This window comes from Procambarus clarkii, chromosome 14, assembly GCF_040958095.1.
Source record: "Procambarus clarkii isolate CNS0578487 chromosome 14, FALCON_Pclarkii_2.0, whole genome shotgun sequence".
Lineage (NCBI taxonomy): Eukaryota > Metazoa > Arthropoda > Malacostraca > Decapoda > Cambaridae > Procambarus > Procambarus clarkii.
Window position 1 is genome coordinate 46,969,640 of NC_091163.1, and position 26,437 is coordinate 46,996,076.

The 26,437-nt window shown below is 50.2% G+C and overlaps 1 protein-coding gene across 1 annotated transcript in view; it reads right to left on the minus strand.

Moving 5' to 3' along the window:
* Positions 1-26,437, minus strand: part of LOC123748127 (tripartite motif-containing protein 59-like) — a 260,400-nt gene that overhangs the window by 156,392 nt on the left and 77,571 nt on the right. The window contains exons 3-4 of the mRNA XM_069324588.1: positions 17,714-18,415; positions 2,340-2,486 (exon numbers count right to left, since the gene is read on the minus strand). Coding sequence (XP_069180689.1) covers positions 2,340-2,486; positions 17,714-18,415 — 849 coding nt within the window. The remainder of the gene's footprint in view (positions 1-2,339; positions 2,487-17,713; positions 18,416-26,437) is intronic.

Sequence of the window (26,437 nt, forward strand, 5' to 3'; positions counted from 1 at the left end):
TACCACAACCACCACAACACACCTACCACAACCAGCACATTAACAACCACCACAACACTCCTACCACAACCACCACATTAACAACCACCACAACACACCTACCACAACCAGCACATTAACAACCACCACAACACACCTACCACAACCACCACATTAACAACCACCACAACACTCCTACCACAACCACCACATTAACAACCACCACAACACTCCTACCACAACCAGCACATTAACAACCACCACAACACTCCTACCACAACCACCACATTAACAACCACCACAACCAGCACATTAACAACCACCACAACACACCTACCACAACCAGCACATTAACAACCACCACAACACACCTACCACAACCAGCACATTAACAACCACCACAACACACCTACACAACCAGCACATTAACAACCACCACAACACTCCTACCACAACCAGCACATTAACAACCACCACAACACACCTACCACAACCTACACATTAACAACCACAACACTCCTACCACCAGCACATTAACAACCACCACAACCAGCACATTAACAACCACCACAACACACCTACCACAACCTGCATATTAACAACCACCACAACACACCTACCACAACCAGCACATTAACAACCACCACAACACACCTACCACAACCAGCACATTAACAACCACCACAACACTCCTACCACAACCAGCACATTAACAACCACCACAACACACCTACTACAACCAGCACATTAACAACCACCACAACACTCCTACCACAATCAGCACAATAACAACCACCACAACACACCTACCACAACCTGCACATTAACAACTACCACAACCAGCCTCCCTCTACTGGCAGGGGGTTGGTGCTGGTCCTGTAGCTCCAGCCCCCCTCTACTGGCAGGGGGTTGGTGATGGACCTGTAGCTCCAGCCCCCCTCTACTGGCAGGGGGTTGGTGCTGGACCTGTAGCTCCAGCCCCCCTCTACTGGCAGGGGGTTGGTGCTGGTCCTGTAGCTCCAGCCCCCCTCTACTGGCAGGGGGTTGGTGCTGGACCTGTAGCCCCAGCCCCCCCCTCTACTGGCAGGGGGTTGGTGCTGGTCCTGTAGCTCCAGCCCCCCTCTACTGGCAGGGGGTTGGTGCTGGACCTGTAGCTCCAGCCTCCCCTCTACTGGCAGGGGGTTGGTGCTGGTCCTGTAGCTCCAGCCCCCCTCTACTGGCAGGGGGTTGGTGATGGACCTGTAGCTCCAGCCCCCCTCTACTGGCAGGGGGTTGGTGCTGGTCCTGTAGCTCCAGCCCCCCCTCTACTGGCAGGGGGTTGGTGCTGGACCTGTAGCTCCAGCCCCCTCTACTGGCAGGGAGTTGGTGCTGGTCCTTTAGCTCCAGCCCCCCTCTACTGGCAGGGGGTTGGTGATGGACCTGTAGCTCCAGCCCCCCTCTACTGGCAGGGGGTTGGTGCTGGACCTGTAGCTCCAGCCCCCCTCTACTGGCAGGGGGTTGGTGCTGGTCCTGTAGCTCCAGCCCCCCTCTACTGGCAGGGGGTTGGTGCTGGACCTGTAGCCCCAGCCCCCCCTCTACTGGCAGGGGGTTGGTGCTGGTCCTGTAGCTCCAGCCCCCCTCTACTGGCAGGGGGTTGGTGCTGGACCTGTAGCTCCAGCCTCCCCTCTACTGGCAGGGGGTTGGTGCTGGTCCTGTAGCTCCAGCCCCCTCTACTGGCAGGGGGTTGGTGCTGGACCTGTAGCTCCAGCCCCCCTCTACTGGCAGGGGGTTGGTGCTGGTCCTGTAGCTCCAGCCCCCCCTCTACTGGCAGGGGGTTGGTGCTGGTCCTTTAGCTCCAGCCCCCCTCTACTGGCAGGGGGTTGGTGCTGGTCCTGTAGCTCCAGCCCCCCTCTACTGGCAGGGGGGGGGGGGCTGGACCAGTAGCTCCAGCCCCCCTCTACTGGCAAGGGGGGGGGCTGGTCCTGTAGCTCCAGCCCCCCTCTACTGGCAGGGGGTTGGTGCTGGACCTGTAGCTCCAGCCTCCCTCTACTGGCAGGGGGCTGTGCTGCACCTGTAGCTCCAGCCTCCCTCTACTGGCAGGGGGTTGTGCTGCACCTGTAGCTCCAGCCCCCCTCTACGGGCAGGGGGTTGATGTTGGACCTGTAGCTGAAATGGTTCACATGTTTCCATTCATCTGATGCGTCTGTTCACCTACCAGTAAATATTTATCCAGGAGTTAAGCTGGATTGCAGATTGTATGTTGAGGAAAGTCAGTAGTTGACTTAGGGAAACCTCAATAAACCTAAGAACAGTCTTCCTGTCTTCAAAATGGAACTTAATATATTGTGATATGACCTATGAGAGAAAATAAAAAAACTTACTGTTATTTCCTTTTGGGGGATTTCTCCAGTGATTTCCTGAACTTTAGTCATGATGCTGGAGTCCGAGTCTCCCAGGTGTACGGGGTCAGCTGTGGCACCTGTCTCTGTGGTCGTCATCTCCAGGGCCTCCCTGATGGTCTCCTGCACCTGTCATTACCAACACAAACATTAATGGTGGAGGCTGAGTCTCCCAGGTGTACGGGGTCAGCTGTGGCACCTGTCTCTGTGGTCGTCATCTCCAGGGCCTCCCTGATGGTCTCCTGCACCTGTCATTACCAACACAAACATTAATGGTGGAGGCTGAGTCTCCCAGGTGTACGGGGTCAGCTGTGGCACCTGTCTCTGTGGTCGTCATCTCCAGGGCCTCCCTGATGGTCTCCTGCACCTGTCATTCCCAACACAAACATTAATGGTAGAGGCTGAGTCTCCCAGGTGTACGGGGTCAGCTGTGGCACCTGTCTCTGTGGTCGTCATCTCCAGGGCCTCCCTGATGGTCTCCTGCACCTGTCATTACCAACACAAACATTAATGGTAGAGGCTGAGTCTCCCAGGTGTACGGGGTCAGCTGTGGCACCTGTCTCTGTGGTCGTCATCTCCAGGGCCTCCCTGATGGTCTCCTGCACCTGTCATTACCAACACAAACATTAATGGTAGAGGCTTAGTCTCCCAGGTGTACGGGGTCAGCTGTGGCACCTGTCTCTGTGGTCGTCATCTCCAGGGCCTCCCTGATGGTCTCCTGCACCTGTCATTACCAACACAAACATTAATGGTGGAGGCTGGACTATAATGAAGCATCTGGCTCTGAGTAAAGTATCTGGACTATAATGAAGCATCTGGCTCTGAGTAAAGTAACTGGACTATAATGAAGCATCTGGCTCTGAGTAAAGTAACTGGACTATAATGAAGCATCTGGCTCTGAGTAAAGTAACTGGACTATAATGAAGCATCTGGCTCTGAGTAAAGTAACTGGACTATAATGAAGCATCTGGCTCTGAGTAAAGTAACTGGACTATAATGAAGCATCTGGCTCTGAGTTAAGAGATAATAGACATGCTGACATACACAAATGGGTCAACATGTGAAGGACTCAAGTATAACATGCTGCCTTGAGACTTGGGTTATAATATTAGTTATGAGTCAAGTCATTAGTTCTAACTGATGAAGCATTGTCTATATTCTGGACCCAAAGTCTTTATTTAGTTGTAGTAAACACCGAGTGCTGACCACAGTTACGGGCTGCTTCCTGGGTGTGTGTGTGTGTGTGTGTGTGTGTAATTACCTAAGTGTAGTTACAGGATGAGAGCTACGCTCGTGGTGTCCCGTCTTCCCAGCACTCTTTGTCATATAACGCTTTGAAACTACTGACGGTCTTGGCCTCCACCACCTTCTCACTTAACTTGTTCCAACCGTCTACCACTCTATTTGCGAAGGTGAATTTTCTTATATTTCTTCGGCATCTGTGTTTAGCTAGTTTAAATCTATGACCTCTTGTTCTTGAAGTGCCAGGTCTCAGGAATCCTTCCCTGTCGATTTTATCAATTCCTGTTACTATTTTATACGTAGTGATCATATCACCTCTTTTTCTTCTGTCTTCTAGTTTTGGCATGTTTAATGCTTCCAACCTCTCCTCGTAGCTCTTGCCCTTCAGTTCTGGGAGCCACTTCGTAGCATGTCTTTGCACCTTTTCCAGTTTGTTGATGTGCTTCTTAAGATATGGGCACCACACAACAACTGCATATTCTAGCTTTGGCCTAACAAAAGTCATGAACAATTTCTTTAGTATATCGCCATCCATGTACTTAAATGCAATTCTGAAGTTAGAAAGCATCGCATAGGCTCCTTGCACAATATTCTTTATGTGGTCCTCAGGTGATAGTTTTCTATCTAGAACCACCCCTAGATCTCTTTCTTTCTCAGAATTCTTTAAAGATTTCTCACATAATATATAGGTTGTATGGGGTCTATGTTCTCCTATTCCACATTCCATAACATGACATTTATTAACATTAAATTCCATTTGCCAGGTGGTGCTCCATATACTTATTTTGTCCAGGTCTTCTTGAAGGGCATGACAATCATCTAAATTTCTTATCCTTCCTATTATCTTAGCATCATCAGCAAACATGTTCATATAATTCTGTATACCAACTGGTAGATCATTTATGTACACAATAAACATCACTGGTGCAAGAACTGAACCCTGTGGTACTCCACTTGTGACATTTCTCCATTCCGATACATTGCCTCTGATTACTGCCCTCATTTTTCTATCAGTCAGAAAATTTTTCATCCATGATAGAAGCTTACCTGTCACCCCTCCAATATTTTCCAGTTTCCAGAACAACCTCTTATGTGGAACTCTGTCGAAAGCCTTTTTTAGGTCCAGATAGATGCAGTCAACCCAGCCATCTCTTTCCTGTAATATCTCTGTGGCCCGATCATAGAAACTGAGTAAATTCGATACACAGGATCTTCCTGATCGAAAACCATACTGTCTGTCTGATATTATATCATTTCTCTCCAGGTGTTCTACCCATTTAGTTTTGATTAGCTTTTCCAATACTTTCACTATTACACTTGTCAATGATACAGGTCTATAATTGAGGGGGTCTTCCCTGCTGCCACTTTTGTAGATTGGAACTATTTTAGCCTGTTTCCACACGTCTGCTACGATTCCTGTACACAGGGATGCCTGAAAGATCAGGTGAAGTGGAATGCTGAGCTCAGATGCACATTCTCTCAGAACCCATGGTGAAACGCCATCTGGGCCAGCTGCTTTGTTCTTACCGAGCTCCTTGAGCATTTTTTCCACTTCGTCTCTAGACACCTCTATGTGTTCTATGTTGTTCTCTGGAATTCTTATTGTATCTGGTTCCCTAAAGATTTCATTTTGTACAAACACACTTTGGAACTTTTCGTTTAGTGTTTCACACATTTCCTTTTCATCTTCCGTGAATCTATTTCCCATTTTCAACCTCTGAATATTATCCTTTACCTGCAATTTGTTGTTTATGAATTTATAGAATAGACCTGGTTCTGTTTTACATCTGTCCGCAATCCCTTTTTCAAAGTTTCTTTCTGCCTCTTTCCTCACTGCCGTGTAGTTGTTTTCGCATCTTTGTATCGCTGGTATGTTTGGGGGTTCGGCCTCTTCCTGTATTGATTCCATTTTTGTGTCTTTCGGTCTCTAGCCCTCTCGCAATTTCTATTGAACCAATCCTGTTTCCTAGTTCTGCATCTCTGTTTTGGTATAAATTTTTTTGTGCCTTTATCATATATTTCACAAAACTTGCCATACATCTCATTCACTTCCTTGCCTAGCATCAAGTCTGTCCAATTATACTCACTAAAAAAATTTCTAAGGTCACCATAATGTCCTCTCCTGAAGTCTGGTTTTTCAACTGCTTCAACCTCCTTTTTTTCTTCCAGCTTATAACGCATTGCATACTTTATTCCCAAAAAGACATGGTCACTTTTACCCAAGGGAGGAAGGTACTGAATGTCAAATATCTCTTCCTCCTTCCTGGTAAATATCAAATCTAGCATACTAGCATACATGTGTGTGTGTGAGTGTGTGTGTGTGTACTTACCTAATTGTGCTTGCGGGGGTTGAGCTCTGGCTCTTTGGTCCCGCCTCTCAACCGTCAATCAACTGGTGTACAGATTCCTGAGCCTATTGGGCTCTATCATATCTACATTTGAAACTGTGAATGGAGTCAGCCTCCACCACATCACTTCCTAATGCATTCCATTTGCTAACTACTCTGACACTGAAAAAGTTCTTTCTAACGTCTCTGTGGCTCATTTGGGTACTCAGCTTCCACCTGTGTCCCCTTGTTCGCGTCCCACCAGTGTTGAAAAGTTCGTCCTTGTTTACCCGGTCGATTCCCCTGAGGATTTTGTAGGTTGTGATCATGTCCCCCCTTACTCTTCTGTCTTCCAGTGTCGTGAGGTGCATTTCCCGCAGCCTTTCCTCATAACTCATGCCTCTTAGTTCTGGGACTAGTCTAGTAGCATACCTTTGGACTTTTTCCAGCTTCGTCTTGTGCTTGACAAGGTACGGGCTCCATGCTGGGGCCGCATACTCCAGGATTGGTCTTACATATGTGGTGTACAAGATTCTGAATGATTCCTTACACAGGTTCCTGAACGCCGTTCTGATGTTAGCCAGCCTCGCATATGCCGCAGACGTTATTCTCTTTATGTGGGCTTCAGGAGACAGGTTTGGTGTGATATCAACTCCTAGATCTTTCTCTCTGTCTGTTTCATTAAGTACTTCATCTCCTATTCTGTATCCTGTGCCTGGCCTCCTGTTTCCACTGCCTAGTTTCATTACTTTGCATTTACTCGGGTTGAACTTCAACAGCCATTTGTTGGACCATTCACTCAGTCTATCCAGGTCATCTTGTAGAATCCTACTATCATCCTCTGTTTCAATCCTCCTCATAATTTTTGCATCGTCGGCAAACATTGAGAGGAACGAATCTATACCCTCTGGGAGATCATTTACATATACCAGAAACAGTATAGGTCCAAGGATTGACCCCTGCGGGACTCCACTTGTGACGTCTCGCCAATCTGAGACCTCACCCCTCACACAGACTCGTTGTCTCCTGTTGCTTAGGTATTCCTCTATCCACCGGAGTACCTTCCCTCTCACTCCAGCCTGCATCTCCAACTTTCGCACTAGCCTCTTGTGTGGCACTGTATCAAAGGCTTTCTGACAATCCAAAAATATGCAGTCTGCCCACCCTTCTCTTTCTTGCCTTATTTTTGTTGCCTGGTCGTAGAATTCAAGTAACCCTGTGAGGCAGGACCTGCCATCCCTGAACCCATGTTGATGCTGTGTTACAAAGTTCCTTCGCTCCAGATGCTCCACTAGTTTTTTTCGCACAATCTTCTCCATCAGCTTGCATGGTATGCAGGTTAGGGACACTGGCCTGTAGTTCAGTGCCTCCTGTCTATCCCCTTTCTTGTATATCGGGACTACGTTAGCTGCTTTCCAAGTATCTGGCAGTTCCCCTGTTGCCAGTGATTTGTTATACACTATGGAGAGTGGTAGGCTCAGTTCTCTTGCTCCTTCCTTTAGAACCCAAGGGGAGATTCCATCTGGGCCTATAGCCTTCGTCACGTCCAACTCTAGTAAACACTTCCTTACTTCCCCACTGGTAATCTCAAACTCTTCCAGTGGTTCCTGGTTAGCTATTCCCTCACTTACCTCTGGAATTTCTCCTTGTTCTAAGGTGAAGACCTCCTGGAATTTCTTATTCAATTCCTCACACACTTCCTTGTCATTTGTAGTGAATCCTTCCGCCCCTATCCTTAATCTCATAACCTGTTCCTTTACTGTTGTTTTTCTCCTAATGTGGCTATGCAACAATTTAGGCTGAGTCTTTGCCTTGCTTGCGATGTCATTTTCGTATTGTCTTTCTGCCTCTCTTCTCATCCTGACATATTCATTCCTGGCATTCTGGTATCTTTCTCTGCTCTCCAGTGTCCTGTTATTCCTATAGTTTCTCCATGCCCTTTTACTTTGCTGCTTAGCTAGCCTACATCTTTGATTAAACCATGGGTTTCTCATCTTCATTTCTCTGTTTTCCTTTTGGACTGGGACAAACTTGTTTGCTGCGTCCTTGCACTTCTGCGTGATGTAATCCATCATATCTTGGGCCGTCTTTCCCCTGAGCTCTGTTTCCCATGCTATATCTGTTAGGAATTTTCTTATCCCCTCATAGTTTCCCTTTCGGTATGCTAACCTTTTGGTTTCGGTATCCCTCCTCGAGTTCAATAACCCTTCTTCAATCAAGTACTCAAACACCAGTACACTGTGGTCGCTCATTCCTACTGGGTCCTCAAAACCGATTTCTCTTATGTCGGAGTCGTTCAGAGTGAAGACTAGGTCGAGTCTCGCTGGTTCGTCATTGCCTCTCATCCTTGTGGGTTCTCCGACATGCTGCGTTAAAAAGTTGCTTGTCACCACCTCCAATAGTTTGGCTCTCCACGTATCCTCGCCTCCATGCGGTTCCTTGTTCTCCCAGTCAATCTTTCCGTGATTGAAGTCGCCCATGATGAGCAGGTGGGATCTATTTCTACAGTGTGTGTGTGTGTGTGTGTGTGTGTGTGTGTGTGTGTGTGTGTGTGTGTGTGTGTGTGTGTGTGTGTGTGTGTGTGTGTGAAAAACAGCTTTGAATGTAATGAAACGCCATTTTCTGGGTGAGTCCCGGAGGCTCTCCAGAGCTATCCAGGCTGATATGAATATCCCTAACTTTGGCATCAGTCAATGTGGGTGGAGTTCTAGGCCTACTGGGGACCACGAGCCAAAACCTAGCCCCCCTCAGAGAGGCACGAGGAGAAATGGCCTGTAGAAATGCAAATGTGATTTTGGAGTATTCTATATCTGCCATCGACCGGGACAGGCACCCAGAAAGGTAAGCGCCCCAAAACAAGCCCTGTATTCTGGTTAAAACGACAAAAATAAACAAACGAGTGGACAGAACTCCCCAAATGATAACGAGCAAATGAGCATGAGTCAACATGAGCCGTGCCGCTTGTCTGCGCAGTTCCTCCCCCCCCCCTCCTCAGGAGGGAAAAGCGGGAGCCCCAGACCCTCCGCGCCGGTGATCCACACCCCAGTTCTGAGGCTAGATATCAAAATACGCAAAAACCTCCGACCAGAGGGAGGGAGGGTTGCCGGGGAGCCTATGGGACTCACCCAGAAAATAGCTTTTTATTACATTCAACACTGGTTTTCTGGGGGTAGCCCCTACGGCTCCCCGGAGCTACTTCACAAAAGACGAAAAAGAAAATGGACTTACCTAGGAGGCGGTCGGTGCTCACATCTCAACTCAAAGTCAAGACAGGCTGCAGCCGTCGATCCAAAGTGACACAGGCCCGACAAGGCCCAGGAACGTTAACGAGATAGCATGCAGCCAGGACCCTGTTCAACCACCAAAAACCCGGTACCCAAATGTCAGCCCAGGACATGTTCCTAGAGATGGCAATGAGAGCAGCAAACTTACGAACGTCATGGGCACGGGGATAGACCACAGGCTGGCTAGACTTAATAACAATGCGGACGACCTGAGAGACCTGTACCACCAAACAGGTTAGAAGGGAAACCGGATCAACCCAAAGCGCATCCCCGGACACAGAAGACATGGCACGCAAATAATGGCCACAACCGGACACAAAACATGATGCACCCCCGGCCTGACCAACCAAGCATCAACAACCCAAGGACTCCTCCAGAAACCTGCAGTCTCATTGTTCGCCAGAAAAGAAGGAGACGGCTGCAAACGAACAAACCTATCACCACAACCAAAAGAGCAGAAACCCCTGCGCCGTAGGAGAGCATGAAGCTCTCCAACCTGACCCCCAGAGGCCAATGCCAACAGGAAAAGAGCCTTAGAAAAACAATCCTGAACTGAAGGGGACCACAAAAAACCGAGGAGAAGAGAGATAGGAGAGCACTCTGTCCAAAGACCAGGACCGCTCAGGCTGCACATGAGCAGGCTGGAGGTGAAACAACGCGCGAGACAGCTTGCGGAACTGTGCAGAAGTTACATCAATACCGAAAGCAAGCTGCAGCGGCTCCGCCAACGCCACACGATACGAGGCGACAGTATTCGGCATAAAAGGACGGTCCTGGAACAACCACGAGAGAAAGGACAACACCACCCAAACAGAAAGGAAAGTACAGAGACAAGGAGTCAAAAAGAATCGGAAGGATCGCCAGGAAACTTCATACTACCTCTGAGATGAAGCCCTTTGGTGGGAAACCATCAAAGAAGCCACTTGATCACCATACATAGGGTGATAAACCCCGAGTCAAAAACACCAAATGCAAAGACTCGAGGAGAAGAGTGAACCAGTCTCATAATGGACCAGACCGATCTATTGAATGACGCGGAGCCGCGGAAAACCTCCGGGTTCGAACACCGGGCAAGCAGTGCCTGAAACTACGGCTGGGCCGGCCACCACGGGGCCAAGAGGACTACTCACCCCTGGCAAGGCTCCAAGCGAGCCAGAACCTTGAGCAACAGCTGAACCGGGGCAAAGAGGTACAGGAACCACCACCTCGACCAGTCCTGGTGGAAGGCGTCGGTCCCGACAGCCTCATGGTTGAGGAAGGGCGCCATATATACCGGAAGATGCCTCGACCACGCCGACCCGATGAGGTCCACCTGAACGGGCGCTTGAACTTCTGGCAGAGCCAACTAAATGAGTCGGCATCGACCGTCTATTCCATGGACAGGGGAACGAACCAGGACAGCCCGTCCGCCAGGACATTGGACACCCCCCAGAAGTGAACCCCCAGGAGAGCCAAACTCCGAGAACTCAGCAGACGAGTCACCCGAAGCGACCAGCCCCAAAGAGCCATGGACTGCATCGAACCCCCTCAGTTCAGGCAATGAACCATCGGAGAGCAGTCCGAATGGAGCCGGATCGTTGATCCGCAGGTGACCCGAACCCTCCGAAGCTCGAACCACATCGCAGCGAACACCCGCACAGTGCTGTGGGCCCGATGGAAGGATGGACCCCACCTCCCCTGGCCGGGCTAGTGAGCACTGGTCACAAAGCCCCAGCCAAGAGATAACGCTTCCATGAACACATTGAGCGAGGGCTCGGGTAGGCGCCAAGGCACTGAACCTGGAAAAACCTGAAGAGGAAGCTGGCAACGCAGCAGCTGACATAAGACCCTCTGGGAGTCGAACCCAGCGATCACATGAGAGGCGAAAGGGACGTCCCCGAAGGAACCAGAACAGCCGACGAAGCCAAACCCGACCAGTGAGTAGACCATCATCGCAAAGTTCAGACTCCCACACAAACCCTCAAGCAACCTCCGGGTGACCCATGAACCCCCCAGAAACAAACGCACGCGGGACTGCAGCGGTAGGAGAGACTCCAGATTGGGAACCAGATTGGACTTCCGCCAGTTCACCAGGAACCCGAACCCGGCTAGCTGGAAAAGCACTAAACCCCTGGCGAGCAGACACACAGACCAACTGGGAGCCCAAACCAGCCAGTCATCAAGGTAAGCCAACACCCAAATACCTAACGGACGCAGACAGGCCACCACGACCCGGTTAAAGCGTGTGAACATGTGAGATTCCAGGTTCAACTCGAACGGGAGACAACGAAAGCAATAACTCCGATGCCCCACTACAAAACCGAGCCAGTCCCTGAACTCCGGATGACTCGGAACATGCCAATACGCATCCTTGAGGTCCAGGAACACCATCCAAGCACCTGGCTCCAACAGCAGCCGGACCTGGGACAGAGTGGGCATCCAAAAGGGGCAGGAAACCCAGGGGTTCAGACTTAACAAGTCCAGAATGAACCGCAGGTCCACACAATCCCATTTCAGAACCAGAAACAGCGGGAAACCCACCTGAGAGATGTCGTCATTTCGACCACGCCCAAGCTCACCCACTCCAAGACGACCTGAAAAAGCACAGAAGAGACCTGCCCTGCCAGCTCCGAACCCTCCCTGAGGAGGAGGAGCCACCCAACGCCACTGTAGGCTGCGAGAAGAACTGCAAAATGGTCGATGCCCCTTATGAGAATCTGACCTGCGCACAGAGCGATCACTGCGACAACCAGGTGCAGCCGGGACCGAAGGTGCACCGGCTCTGAAACTGGCACCTGTGCCCTACCCGACGAGCAGAACCACGAACCCTGGCACGACCCATCCGGGAAGAACCCACCCGGGAACCCTGGAAAACCAACAAGTCAGACATTGGGCGGCAGCTGGAAGAAGCTGCCCGCATATACTATTCGACCGCAGAGGCCGCAAACACCAAAAGGCAAAAGGGCAAAGACAGTCTAAAAGTCAGGGCCCAAGTGGATTCCAAGGAGGAAGTGAGAACCACCTGTCGACACGAGAGATGTGCAGCGAAAAACCACGACAGTGCATCCCGCAGGATTGTCGCAAACAGCTTCAAAAGTGCAGACGACGCACGAGCAGCCGAGACCAAGACATCAGACCCAAGGAACGGCCCCAAGCGCCTCCACATCCTCCTCAAGCCAATCCGATGACAGCTCCAGGAGGGAAAAGAAATGCAGGACCGAAGCCAACAGGCCACGTGTGCACAAGTCCTCAGCCACAAGCACAGCCAACAGGCCACGTGTGCACAAGTCCTCAGCCACAAGTGCAGCCGACAGGCCACGTGTGCACAAGTCCTCTGCCACAAGTGCAGCCAACAGGCCACATGTGCACAAGTCCTCAGCCACAAGTGCAGCCAACAGGCCACGTGTGCGCAAGTCCTCAGCCACAAGTGCAGCCAACAGGCCACGTGCGCGCAAGTCCTCAGCCACAAGTGCAGCCAACAAGCCACGTGTGCGCAAGTCCTCAGCCACAAGTGCAGCCGACAGGGAAGGAACCTGCACGTGAAGCTGAACCGTGCCAACATCCAGCAGTAGGGCCGGAGCAAAAAGGCACTCATTAAGGTGCTCAAAGTTGCCCCCCCAGGTAAACCTGGACCACAGTCAACGCCTCGCGCCACTGAAGTGTGTGGGTACGACAGAAGGCTTCCCAAGCATCCAGCGAGAACAAAGGCCAGTCTGCAAGCCAGGATGAACCCTGAACCTCATAACAAACCCGGTACAGAGACAAGGGCCCCAAACCTGAAAGAAGATGGATCCATTATGGAGGCATACTCCGGGTCGTGCAGGAGGTAAGCTGCAATGGCCGCCCGCACATCAGCAGGCGAGATGCAGGAAGCCGAAAACCTCTGGTAGGATGGAACCAAAGGACCCGCAGGGACATGGAACCTAACACGGGGAGGAGCCGAACCCAAATCCAACTCGTACACAGAGGGGGGAAAGGAAAACCCCACTCCTTGTAACCGTAAGCCTTGCTCGGAGGGTGTTCCAACCCTCCAAGGGTCCAATGGGGCCCAAGGCCCCCAAGCCAGCTCCTCCCCAACCCCGGGAGCCTCCACGTCAGGCCCCGGGAGCGAGTTGTCCTCCATAGCCCCGGTCTCTCAAGAAAAAGCCGGGGCGACCAGAATGGCAGAAAGAGAATGGGCCCAATGGTCAGACCCTGGAGCTATGGCTGGAGGAACAGACTCGAATACCTCCATCGCCACCCCAGAAGGGGCAACCCCCGAAACCACCCGAGTCTCAGAAACCTCTAAACCCTGCCCCGACCCTGAAGCCCTCAGCAGACACTTATGAGCCGGAAGGGGGGAGGGGGGGAATGAACCACAGCAGGGAAAGAACAAGGGGGCGCAAACTGAACCAAGGCCGAAGTGACCAACATCCCAAAGTCTGGGTCCCTTTAAGCAAATCGGGGTAGCATCAGGGCATCCGGGGAAGCAACCAACCGAACACGTTGCAACAACCTAAACCTAACCTGCAACGTGCGAGCCGCCTGCACCCCGAACAATGTCATCTGTAGATTGGGTGAACTGAGTCACAAACAAGCAACAAATCTCGCAGGACTCCGGGTCGAATGTGTCACCGACCCAACAGGCAGCATGACGGAGGCAAAAACAATAAGTGTCGCCCTGAGACAAGGGGACAGAGCAACCCTCAAAATCGCACAAAGTGAGAGGAGACTCAGGGGTCACATCCATCGGACCCGAGTGCCCCCGCGGAGTTTGCCAGGGCCACTAGACTGGGTCTGCTAAGGGTAATCCCAGGCAGTGTACTGCTAACCGGCGCCAAAGCTACCAAACAACACTGCTAAAGCTGAACCCTCGGGACATGTCCACTCACGAGGGCAAAGCAGGGGGTACCAGCAAACAAAAGCAACCCCCTAGTAAAACAGGGGAAAGTAACACTGAGGCAGACCCCCTCCCCCACAAACCAAAAAAAAAAAAAAAAAAAATCCTCGCAAGATGGCAACGTACCCAAAAGGAACAGAGCCGGCTGTTGTTATAGGCAAAAACTAGCTGCGCAGTACCCCGCACCCCAACAACTGCAAATACTACCACTTACCCAAAGGTAAACAAGGGCGGGAAACCTACCCCCCCAAACACTCGGGGCGGTCAATCGCTGAGCAGCAAAAGACCAACAGAGGTAGACCCAAGGTGACTTGTGGACGATAACCCCCAAGCCCCAAGGGCGGTACTTACAGGGCACTGAGGGAAGGGAACCATAAGCGCATGCAGCACGAGTACCTTGAAATAATACACCCAGCTCGCACGCCACCGTAAGAGCAGCACTGAACCAAAGCATAGCACAACACAACACAAGAGTCAGGAGCTGGAGCCACACGACTGCGATGCATCACACCAGCCGAAGAACTGTGGTGTGGATCGCTGGCACGAGGGTCTGGGGCTTCCCCTTCCCCCTCCCGGGGAGGGGGGGGGGGAGCTGTGCAGACATGAGGAGCAGCTTGTGTGACATCATGCTCATTTGCTAGTTTTCATTTGGGGGAGTTCTGTCCACTCGTTTGTCCATTTTTGCCATTTTAACCAGAACAGGGGTTTGTTTTGGGGTGCTTACCTTTCTGGGTGCCTGTCCCGGTTGATGGCAGATATAGAATGCTCCAAAACCACATGTGCATTTCTATAGGCCATTGCTCTTCGTGCCTCTCTGAGGGAGCCAGGTTCTGGCTCATGGTCCCCGGTAGGCCTAGAACTCCACCCACATCGACTGATGCCAAAGTTAAGGATATTCATGTCAGCCTGGATAGTTCCGGGGCCGTAGGGGCTCCCCCAAGAAAAAAAATTAGTTAGTGGTTAGTAACAGTTGAGAGGCAGGCCGAAAGATCAGAGCTCAACCCCCGCAAGCAAAACTAGGTGAATACAGTGTAGTGTACACTGAGTGCTGACCACAGTGTAGTGAACACTGAGTGCTGACCACAGTGTAGTGTACACTGAGTTCTGACCACAGTGTAGTGTACACTGAGTGCTGACCACAGTGTAGTGAACACTGAGTGCTGACCACAGTGTAGTGAACACTGAGTGCTGACCACAGTGTAGTGTGCACTGAGTGCTGACCACAGTGTAGTGAACACTGCAACCCATTCTCGCAAATTTAATAAGTCAATATTGACTTATTAAATTTGCGAGAACGGGTTGAACACTGAGTGCTGACCACGGTGTAGTGTATACTGAGTACTGACCACAGTGTAGTGTACACTGAGTGCTGACCACAGTGTACACTGAGTGCTGACCACAGTGTAGTGAACACTGAGTGCTGACCACAGTGTAGTGTACACTGAGTGCTGACCACAGTGTAGTGTACACTGAGTGCTGACCACAGTGTAGTGTACACTGAGTGCTGACCACAGTGTAGTGTACACTGAGTGCTGACCACAGTGTAGTGTACACTGAGTGCTGACCACAGTGTAGTGTACACTGAGTGCTGACCACAGTGTAGTGTACACTGAGTGCTGACCACAGTGTAGTGTACACTGAGGGCTGACCACAGTGTAGTGTACACTGAGTGCTGACCAGTGTAGTGAACACTGAGTGCTGACCACAGTGTAGTGAACACTGAGTGCTGACCACAGTGTAGTGTACACTGAGTGCTGACCACAGTGTAGTGTACACTGAGTGTTGTCCAGTGTAGTGTACACTGAGTGCTGACCATAGTGTAGTGAACACTGAGTGCTGACCACAGTGTAGTGTACACTGAGTGCTGACCACAGTGTAGTGTACACTGAGTGCTGACCACAGTGTAGTGAACACTGAGTGCTGACCACAGTGTAGTGTACACTGAGTGCTGACCACAGTGTAGTGTACACTGAGTGCTGACCACAGTGTAGCGTACACTGAGTGCTGACCACAGTGTAGCGTACACTGAGTGCTGACCACAGTGTAGCGTACACTGAGTGCTGACCACAGTGTAGCGTACACTGAGTGCTGACCACAGTGTAGCGTACACTGAGTGCTGACCACAGTGTAGCGTACACTGAGTGCTGACCACAGTGTAGCGTACACTGAGTGCTGACCACAGTGTAGCGTACACTGAGTGCTGACCACAGTGTAGTGTACACTGAGTGCTGACCACAGTGTAGTGTACACTGAGTGCTGACCACAGTGTAGTGAACACTGAGTGCTGACCACAGTGTAGTGAACACTGAGTGCTGACCACAGTGTAGTGAACACTGAGTGCTGACCACAGTGTAGTGAACACTGAGTGCTGACCACAGTGTAGTGAACACTGAGTGCTGACCACAGTGTAGTGAACACTGAGTGCTGACCACAGTGTAGTGTACACTGAGTGCTGACCACAGTGTAGTGAACACTGAGTGCTGACCACAGTGTAGTGAACACTGAGTGCTGACCACAGTGTAGTGAACACTGAGTGCTGACCACAGTGTAGTGAACACTGAGTGCTGACCACAGTGTAGTGAACACTGAGTGCTGACCACAGTGTAGTGAACACTGAGTGCTGACCACAGTGTAGTGTACACTGAGTGCTGACCACAGTGTAGTGAACACTGAGTGCTGACCACAGTGTAGTGTACACTGAGTGCTGACCACAGTGTAGTGTACACTGAGTGCTGACCACAGTGTAGTGAACACTGAGTGCTGACCACAGTGTAGTGAACACTGAGTGCTGACCACAGTGTAGTGAACACTGAGTGCTGACCACAGTGTAGTGAACACTGAGTACTGACCACAGTGTAGTGAACACTGAGTGCTGACCACAGTGTAGTGAACACTGAGTGCTGACCACAGTGTAGTGAACACTGAGTGCTGACCACAGTGTAGTGAACACTGAGTGCTGACCACAGTGTAGTGTACACTGAGTGCTGACCACAGTGTAGTGTACACTGAGTGCTGACCACAGTGTAGTGTACACTGAGTGCTGACCACAGTGTAGCGTACACTGAGTGCTGACCACAGTGTAGCGTACACTGAGTGCTGACCACAGTGTAGCGTACACTGAGTGCTGACCACAGTGTAGTGAACACTGAGTACTGACCACAGTGTAGTGAACACTGAGTGCTGACCACAGTGTAGTGAACACTGAGTGCTGACCACAGTGTAGTGAACACTGAGTGCTGACCACAGTGTAGTGTACACTGAGTGCTGACCACAGTGTAAAGAAACACCAAGATGACAGTTGACTTTATTAATAAAAATGTTTCAGGGTTTAAAACAAAAAGTTTCCTATATATATAAAGTTTACTCTCATCTTGATGTGTCTCCATATCATCCTATATATATAAAGTTTACTCTCATCTTGATGTGTCTCCATATCATCCTATATATATAAAGTTTACTCTCATCTTGATGTGTCTCCATATCATCCTATATATATAAAGTTTACTCTCATCTTGATGTGTCTCCATATCATCCTATATATATAAAGTTTACTCTCATCTTGATGTGTCTCCATATCAAAAGTGTTTATATAGAGGCAATACTACACTCAGTTGGGTGAGAACAATGTGACCTTCAGCAGCATACCTTCACTGAGGTGTGGACAGTGTTGACATCTGGGAAGAGTTCCTGGCACTTCTGGAGCCAATCTTCTACCTTCATGCTGCACTCATCAGCTGTGTCTATGGTTGTGTCAACCTCCTGTGCTGTGTTGACTGTGTCGAGGCTCCCCAACATGGCCTGCAGCTGAGTCTTCCCTTCCTCTCCTTGTGTTGTCATATCCACCACACTGGTATCCTCCAGTTCCAAGAGCTTCATTGCTGACTTGTTCTGCTCTACCAGAGCATAGAGTCTGTCCTGGAGCTGGAGGTGTTGAGTCTTCCAGTCCCCCAGCTGCCCCCGGTACTCACCCATCTGGGACAATACCTCTTCACAGCTGGTAATGAGGCTGTTGATGCTGCTCTTCTGCTCCTCCACCAGGGAACGTAACTTCTTACTGATGCCTCTGGTCGGAGCTTTATTGGGTTTTGTGGGTACCGTTGTCACTGGCACAACTTCCATACTTTTTAGTTTTCTGATAAGGGCCTCCATACCATAATTGATTAGGAACTGAGTAGCAGCTGTGGCAGTGTGCTGGGCTCGGCAGCTGGGGCAGTTCAGCTGACCATTCTTGATAGCATTGTCAATACACTGGGAGCAGAATGTGTGGCCACAAGGCAGAGTGCGAGGCCGTAGCAGAGTGTCATCATAATTGTTAAAACACACTGAACATTCCTCTGGGTTGTTATCCTGTGGATAAAGAATATTTGGTTAAGTTACATGTATTTACAACGAAAAAAACTATCTTCTAGGTGAGTCCCCCCCCCCCCCCCCCCCGGCTCTCTGGAGCTATCGGACTGATATGCGCATATTAGTCCGGGGTCATCAGTCATCTGGAGTTCAGCCTACCGAGGATCACAAGCCAGAACCTGGCCGCCTCAAAAAGGCAAAGGGAGCAATGGCCTATGGAAACCCCATGTATTTGGGGACATTCCATATCTGCCATCAACTGGGGTTAGCACCCAGAAAGGTAGACATAACAAAACAGACCCCACATGGTAAGAAAAATTGCAACCAGAGACCGAATAGAGAGGCAGATTCCACCCCCCCCCCCCCCATCTAAAGAAACAACCAAACATCATACACACAGCCACACAACTAGTCCACACAGCCTTCACCCCCCCCCCCTGGGAGGGTGAAGGAAACTCCTGTGCCGGTTACTCACACCTCAATTCAGAGGCTGAGAATCAAAAACAAAATGGAAACCACCGACCGGAGGGAGCGAGGGTGCCAGGAAGCCTCCGAGACTCGCCCAGAAAATGGCGTTTCATTACATTCAACGCTGGTTTTTTCTGTGTAGAGTTCCTCTGGCTCCCTGGAGCTACCAAACCAAGGAGAAGTAAAATAAAAGAGGGCCTAACCCAGGAGGCGGCCACCACTCGCCCCTCAACTCGAAGTCGAAACAACTGGCTGCAACCTGCGACCCAAAGCCACACACGAAAGACCAGTACCAGGACCCTGTCCGACCTCCAAAACCCCCTACACCCGAATGTCAGCCCAAGACATGTTACCAAGCACGGCAGCCAAAGCAACAAACTTACAAACATCATAGGCACGAGGGTAGACCAGAGGCTGGCTAGACTTAATAACCCTGCAGACGACCTGGGAGACCCGAGCCCTGGAACAGGGAACGAGGGAAACCGGATCAACCCAAAGCGCATCCCCCAGCCACAGAAGCTGAAGCACGCAGATAATGGCAAAGAGCCGCCACAAGACACAACACCTGATGCACCCCCGGTCAGCCAAGCATCAATGACCCAAGGCCCCTCTGAAAAGCTGTCATCTTGTTCTTTGCCATAAAAGAAGGAGATGGCTGCAACCGCACAAATCGACCACCAGGACCGAAAGATCAGAAACCCCTGCACCAGAGAAGAGCAGGAAGCTCCCCCACCAGACCCCCAGAGGCCAATGCCAACAGAAACAGCGTCTTAGAAAAACAGTCCTGAACCGAAGGGGCCACCACAAACCGAGGGGAAAAGAGAGCACCCAGTCCAAGGAACAGCATGGCTCAAGCGGCGCATGAGCAGGCTGGAGGTGAAACACAGCACAAGAAAGCTGACGGAATGGGGCAGAAGTGACATCCTAAATGCAAGCTAGAGCAGCTCCGCCAGCACTGCACAATAAGAGGCGACAGTCCTGATCCGATCCAAAACAGAAGACAATCTACAAAGAGAACGAATATGGCGAAAAGAACGCCAGGAAACTTCATACTGTCACCGAGATGAAACTCACATGTGGGACACCATCAAAGAAGCTACCTGATCACCATATAAGTGGTGATAAACCCTTGTCAAAAAGACCAGACGCAAAAAGCAGAGGAATAGATCGAACCAGCTGTGTACTTGACCGGTCCAATTTGCTGAAAGTGGCAGAGCCACAGAAAATCCCCCTGGTTCAGACACCGAGCAAGCAGTGCCTGAAACCAAGGCTGGGAAAGCTACCAAAGGGCCAGAAGAGGCCTGACTCTCCCACGGTAAGACTCCAAATGAACCAGAACCTGCAGCAATAGCTGGACTGGAGGGAAGAGGTACAAGTAGCCCCACCTTGACCAGTCCTGCTGAAAGGTGTCAACCGCAACAGCTCTGCAGTTGGAGAACAGTGCCACATATATCGGGAGACACTGAGACCATGTCAACACAAAGAGATCCACCTCCGGGAGCCCGTACGTCTGGCAGAGCCAACTGAAGGAGTCGGCGTCGACCATCCATTCCATGGACAAGGGAATAAACCGAGACAGGCCATCTGCGAGGACGTCGGACACTCCACGGATATATTAGCCACACAGAAAGCCAAATCCCAAGAATCCAGCAGATGAGTTACTCAAAGGGATCAGCCCCAAAGAGCCAAGGACCAAAGAGAATCCCCGCAGTTCAGACAATGTACCACCAGAGAGCAGTCCAAATGGAGCTGGATCGTTGAACTCCGAGTGACCCGAACCCTCCAAAGCAACAGCCAAACCTCTGCGAATTCCCACACCATGCTGTGAGCCCAACAGAAGGACGGAGCCCACTGCCCCTGGTCGGCCTGGTGAGCACTGGTCACAAAGCTCCAGCCTAGAATCGAGGCATCTGTGAACTTTGGATATGAACCCCTGGAGGCAGAACCCACCCATCGCAAGAGAGGTGAAAGGGACGGCCTCGACGCTGAAGCCAGACCCGACCCAGTGAGTAAACCGGCACGGGGAAGGTCAGACTCCTGCACAACTGCTCAAGCAACCACCACATGTCCCAGGAATCTCCCCCCCCCCCCAAAAAAAACAGCAGAAGGCAGGACTGCAGCAGCAGCAATGCCTGCAGAGGGAGACACAAGGAAGTGTTCCGAGAGTCCCTCATGAGGCCCAGCTGGGTCCGAACCTTTGGACAGAACCAGATGAGACTTCCACCAGCTCACCAGGAACCAGAATCCGGTGAACTGGGAAAGAACCACCCCCCCCCACTGGTGAGCAGACAAGCAGACCGGCTGGGAGCCCACACCAACCAGTTGTCGAGATAGGCCTACACCTGAACCACTAGCAGACGCAGAAGGGCCACCACGAACCGGGAAGCCGCATGAATGTGCGAGGCACCAGATTCAACCCAAAAGGAAGGCAACGAAAGCGGTAAGCCTGCCCCTCCACCACAAAACCTAACCAGTCCCTGAACTCCAGATGAATAGGGAGGTGCCAATATACATCCCGGAGATCCAGAATCACCAACCAACAACCCGGCTCTAACAGAAGCCAAACCAGGGACAGAGTAGTTATCCGAAAGGAGGGGCAAGGAATCCAGAGGTTCAGCAGGACAAGTCCAGAATGAACCACATATCCGCACAGTCCCATTTCGGTACTGGAAACAGGCGGGAAACCCACCTGAGGGACAAGGTCTTTTCGACCACTCCCAAGCTCACCCACTCCAAGATGACCTGACAGAGTGAATGGGAAGTCAGCCACGAATCCCCCGGTAGGAAGAGGAGCCGCCCAATGCCACCACAGGCCGGATGACACAACCCGAAAAACCCACAAATCATGGGATCAGGCATGAGCAAACAGCACGAGTCCCTCCCCCCCCCCCCCCAGCATCCTGGTAACGGGACAATATCTTGAGGTTATCTTGAGATGATTTCGGGGCTTTAGTGTCCCCGGCTCCCGTGGGGGCAACCCACGAAAGGGCCAACACCCCGTACAAGAAGGTGGCGCCGGTTCAGAAACTTACAACAAGGCCTACCTCGACCTGCAGAGACTCGAACCCTGGCACGATCCAGCCGGGAGCACGAGAACGCCGACCCCAGATCACCAACAAAGCAGAAAGAGGATGGCAGCAGCAGAAGCTGCCAGGAACTGAGGAACAACCTAGACTGCAAACAAAACAGACAAAAGAGTGGAAAAAACCCCAGAGCTAGGGCCCAGGCCAAAGCAAGACAGCGGGTCTGCAAGCCAGGAAGACCCAGGGACCGCCCCTCAATAGAGGTCGGGGCCAGATTAGAGGCCAAGACTGGGCCACACCGGAGGAAACCACCAAGGGCCACCCAAACCTGTACAAGAGAAATTTGAGAGGAAAATCTCCGGGAGACGAAACCGAAGAACCCAAAGGAAACTGGAAATGAACCTGAACCCAAAATGGAGCCCGAAGCACCACAACTTTTGGGGGAAAACGTACCCTGGAAAAGAAACAACAGGCGGCCATAAAACATACTATTACTCATATACAAATAATCAAACACACATTTATATATACACACGGCTCCAGGAGAAGTAAAGTGATACCTCGGCTCACAAATGACCCTCTTTACAAATTTTCAGGTTACGAGCCCAATTTCTTCGTAAAATCCAAATTGCGTTACGAACTTTGCCTAGGGTAAAGTAGTTTGTTGATACACGTATGGCCGACCTAGCGTGTGGTGGCACAGCGACCGCGCCTCAGTTTAACAGTGCCTCCCGCCTAGTGACAATCGCGCCTGAATTCTTTGTAAAGAATTTCAGTGTTTTGGGATTTTTGGGTATTTGAACATAAAGGTAATTATTATATATCTTGCCATGGTCCCAAGAAAGTCAGTGGTAAGGTTCAATCTAAGATAATAGTTATGAGTAGAGGCACTAGAGGATGTCCCTTCCTCATTAACCCTTAAACTGCCCAACACTGCATATGAACTTTTGAGTAACTGATGCAAAAGTGTGCATCTCTGCATATGTAGTTTTGGAGTACTATGCAAGATTTAAATGGCCCGCGGATACACAGGGTTCACATCACCTTCCTCAGGGCTCTTGCAAACAGACGCCATTTTAAATAAAAATCGTGGGAAACAATACCAGGAGTGAGGGGCCTCAGTACTGAGCGAACCACCAAGGCTGGTGCACGCAACATGAGTTCACAGCACTGCTGTTCAGCTTGTGACCACAGCATCGTCTAAAAATGTCAAAATATATATGTACATGCTATTATTTAGCGATGATAGTATTACAGAAGACCCCTGACTGTGATATAAATGACCAGGATTCTGATAATAGCAGGATTGTTGTGATAATTTGCGCTGTGCTGTGGGAGGAGTAATGTTGAGGGTGGGAGGGCTGTAGAGTCGTCTGCCGAATGTGTGGCCACCTATTGCTGGCCACACATTCAAACAAAATGTGTAGATACTTATATATATAACGTCTGTATATAGAGAATAAAAGCAAAGACAGTATGGTGGGAGGAGGAGGATGGCGAGGGAAGGAGTGGTGGTGAGTGGTTGGCTGGTGTGGTGGCCACTCCTTGTTGCTTTCTGACTCAGCATACCAACTTAGTAGTTCGTTATGATGAACAAAGCATGCAGATACTTATATATAAACTGTGTATATAGTGTAATAACAGCAAAACTATTTGTTAATTGTTTTATGAACATATTAATTGAATCACTAATATGCACAACATAATTTTGAGTACAGCAATGATTCACACATTTTATTATATAAATATATCACATTACACACTATTGAATAATATTACTGCAAAAAAATTAGAACAAATCAATCAGACATTGAAATAATTAGGTAATACTGTAATATCTTTGTGGCAACTCATGCCTGACAGCTGAGGCGGAGCAGACCTTCTTTGGCGCCTGCTCTGTCAACGCCTCTTTTTTGCCAGACTTCCCCCACCATATTACAGCCAAAATATGCCAGTTAGGATTTATTTTTGTATTTTTCCTGTGATCAGGGAACATAAATGAACACTTATAAGACGAAATATTTTTTTATTTTTATTTTTTTATTTTTTTGCACCTGTGGGTGTTGAAGGCCTAATAGTCCTGAGCAGCTTAGGGGTTAAGAAAATGTGCGAGGTATAGGAAGAACTGCAAAGTTTTCTTCAAAAAACTTACCCAGATAAAGCTGTAGCAGGTCATTGCATTGACCTTTTAAATGGTTATATGATATCTCACTACAGACAAGTGTTAAAATATAGGGAAAAACAAGTGTGTTTAGACAGATTCTCAGTAAGACAAGCAAGCAGTGAGCCACAACCAGGTCCTAGTAGTGCTCCTGCAAAACGTAGGAGAGGAATTACCCCATAGAAGTCATCACCGCCTGATGTTATAATGGAAGGGGACTCCCCTTCCAACTACTAACACCTCTCCTCCTCTCTCCCCTCCTCACCGTCTTCCATACACCAACAAGTCATCAATAAATTTAAGCAATAACCTGTACATACTTTAGTACTAAAGATTAGGGTGAATTAGGTATAAAATTTACTTTGAAGTTAATATTTATGGGAGTGTGGAATGGATTAATTCAATTTACATTATTTCTTATGGGAAAATTCGCTTCGGTTTAAAAAATTTTGGGTTATGAACCATCTTTGGGAACGGATTAAATACGCAAGCTCAGGTACCACAGTACCTCCAGATGGAGGCAAAAACTCCTCCAAAACTTGAGCCACACACAGTCACATGTAAACAAGACACAGCGCTGCCTTGCTGGCCAGCCGGGGAAGCACACAGAAATCAAAAACAATTTCGTGGCCTAAACACCCCCTAATCTGGTTAAAATTACTGTACTACAGAAAACTAACAAGCAAACAGAACTCCCCAATTGAAAAACGAGCATGACGTCACACTTTCTGCGCAGCTTTCCCCTCCCTGAGAGGGGGAAGGGGGAGCCCCTCGACCCATCACACCGGCTATCCACTTGTCAGTTCAAGAGTGGATGTCAAAACACGCGAAAAAACCAGCCAACTGGGGAAAGGGAGGGCTACCAAGAAGCTTCCGGGTCTCACCCAGAAAATGGCGAGGAGTTCTGGGGGGAGCCCCCTTCGGCTCCCAAGAGCTATCTACCCAAAGCCAAGGACAAAAGAGGGACAAACCTGGGAGGCAGAAACCATGTGCCTAAAACCCAAAAGGAAGACAACAGGCAACACCGAAAGGACCCCGCAGACAACCCGGGAGACCAAAACCCCAGAACAGGGGACAAAGGGGAACCCCGGGCAACTCAAAGTATGTCCAGGGGCCACAGAGGCCACAACATGCAGGCAATTGCTGAGAGCCACAACCAGACACAAGAAGATGCACCCCCGGCCAAAAATACCAAGCAACAACAACCCCATGGACCTCCTCCAGAAAAACAGCCAACCCAACCTCACCAGAAAAAGAAGAATGGCTGCAACAAACAAACCTAACACCAGAACCCAAAGGAGTAGAAACCTCTGAGAAACAATCCGGAACTGAAGGGGCCACAACCAACCAGGGGGAAGAGGTAAGAGAGCTTCATGTCCAAAGACCAGGACAGCTCAGGCGGCGCAAGAGACAGCCCTAGACAGCTTGTGAAATGGTGCAGAAGGAACATCAAAACTGAAAGCAAGCCGTAGCAGCTCCGCCAGCACCACATGATACGAGATGACAAAATGCGGCATACGAAAACGGTCCTGAAAGAGCCACTAGAGAAAGGACAAGACCACCTCAACAAAAAGCGAAGTATACCTACGAAGAGACAAAAAAAGAAAAAGGAAGGATCGCCAGGAAGCCCCATACAGCCACCAAGACGAAGCACGCAGGTGGGACACCATCAATGAAGCCACCTGATCTCCACTGAGCTTCCCCCGCCCCAACGAAAATGAACAGATGGTTATAGACTTGAGTCAAAAGTAAAGTACCAGACGCAAAGACTCGAGAAGACCAAACCAGCCCCGTAACAACCCCTGGGGTACGGACACCGAGAAAGCAGTGCCTGAAACCAAGGTTGTCAGGGAACCAGATGGAATGTCCATCAGGGCACCAGGCACCAAACCCAGCGAGCTGGGAAAGAACCAACCCAGGCGAGCAGACACACCCCGTCCTTGAGGATCCCCACCCCCTGGGACCCTTGAAGGACCAACAAGACCGACAATGGATGACAACGAGAAGAAACCGCTTGCAGAAACAGCCCAACAGCAGATCCCGCAAAGAGCAAGGACAAAATGGTGATGAAAACCGAAGAGCCAGAGGCCCAGGCAGAGTCCAATAAGGAAGCGAGCACCATGAGGCAACACGCGAGACGTGAAGCGAAAACAGTGACACCGCATCTTGCAGGAATGGTGCAACCAGCTCCAGCAGGGCAGAACGACGCACGTGTCGCTGAGTAATGTATGAGGAAAACTACTTAGGATATGTACTGCACGAAAATAAAAATTCCCGTATGGAAAACTAACTCAAAGAAAAGTTCGTAGCCAGGGCTGTAATTCCGAGCTCCCCCCATCCCAATGAAAATTAACTGCAGGGGGCAGGAGT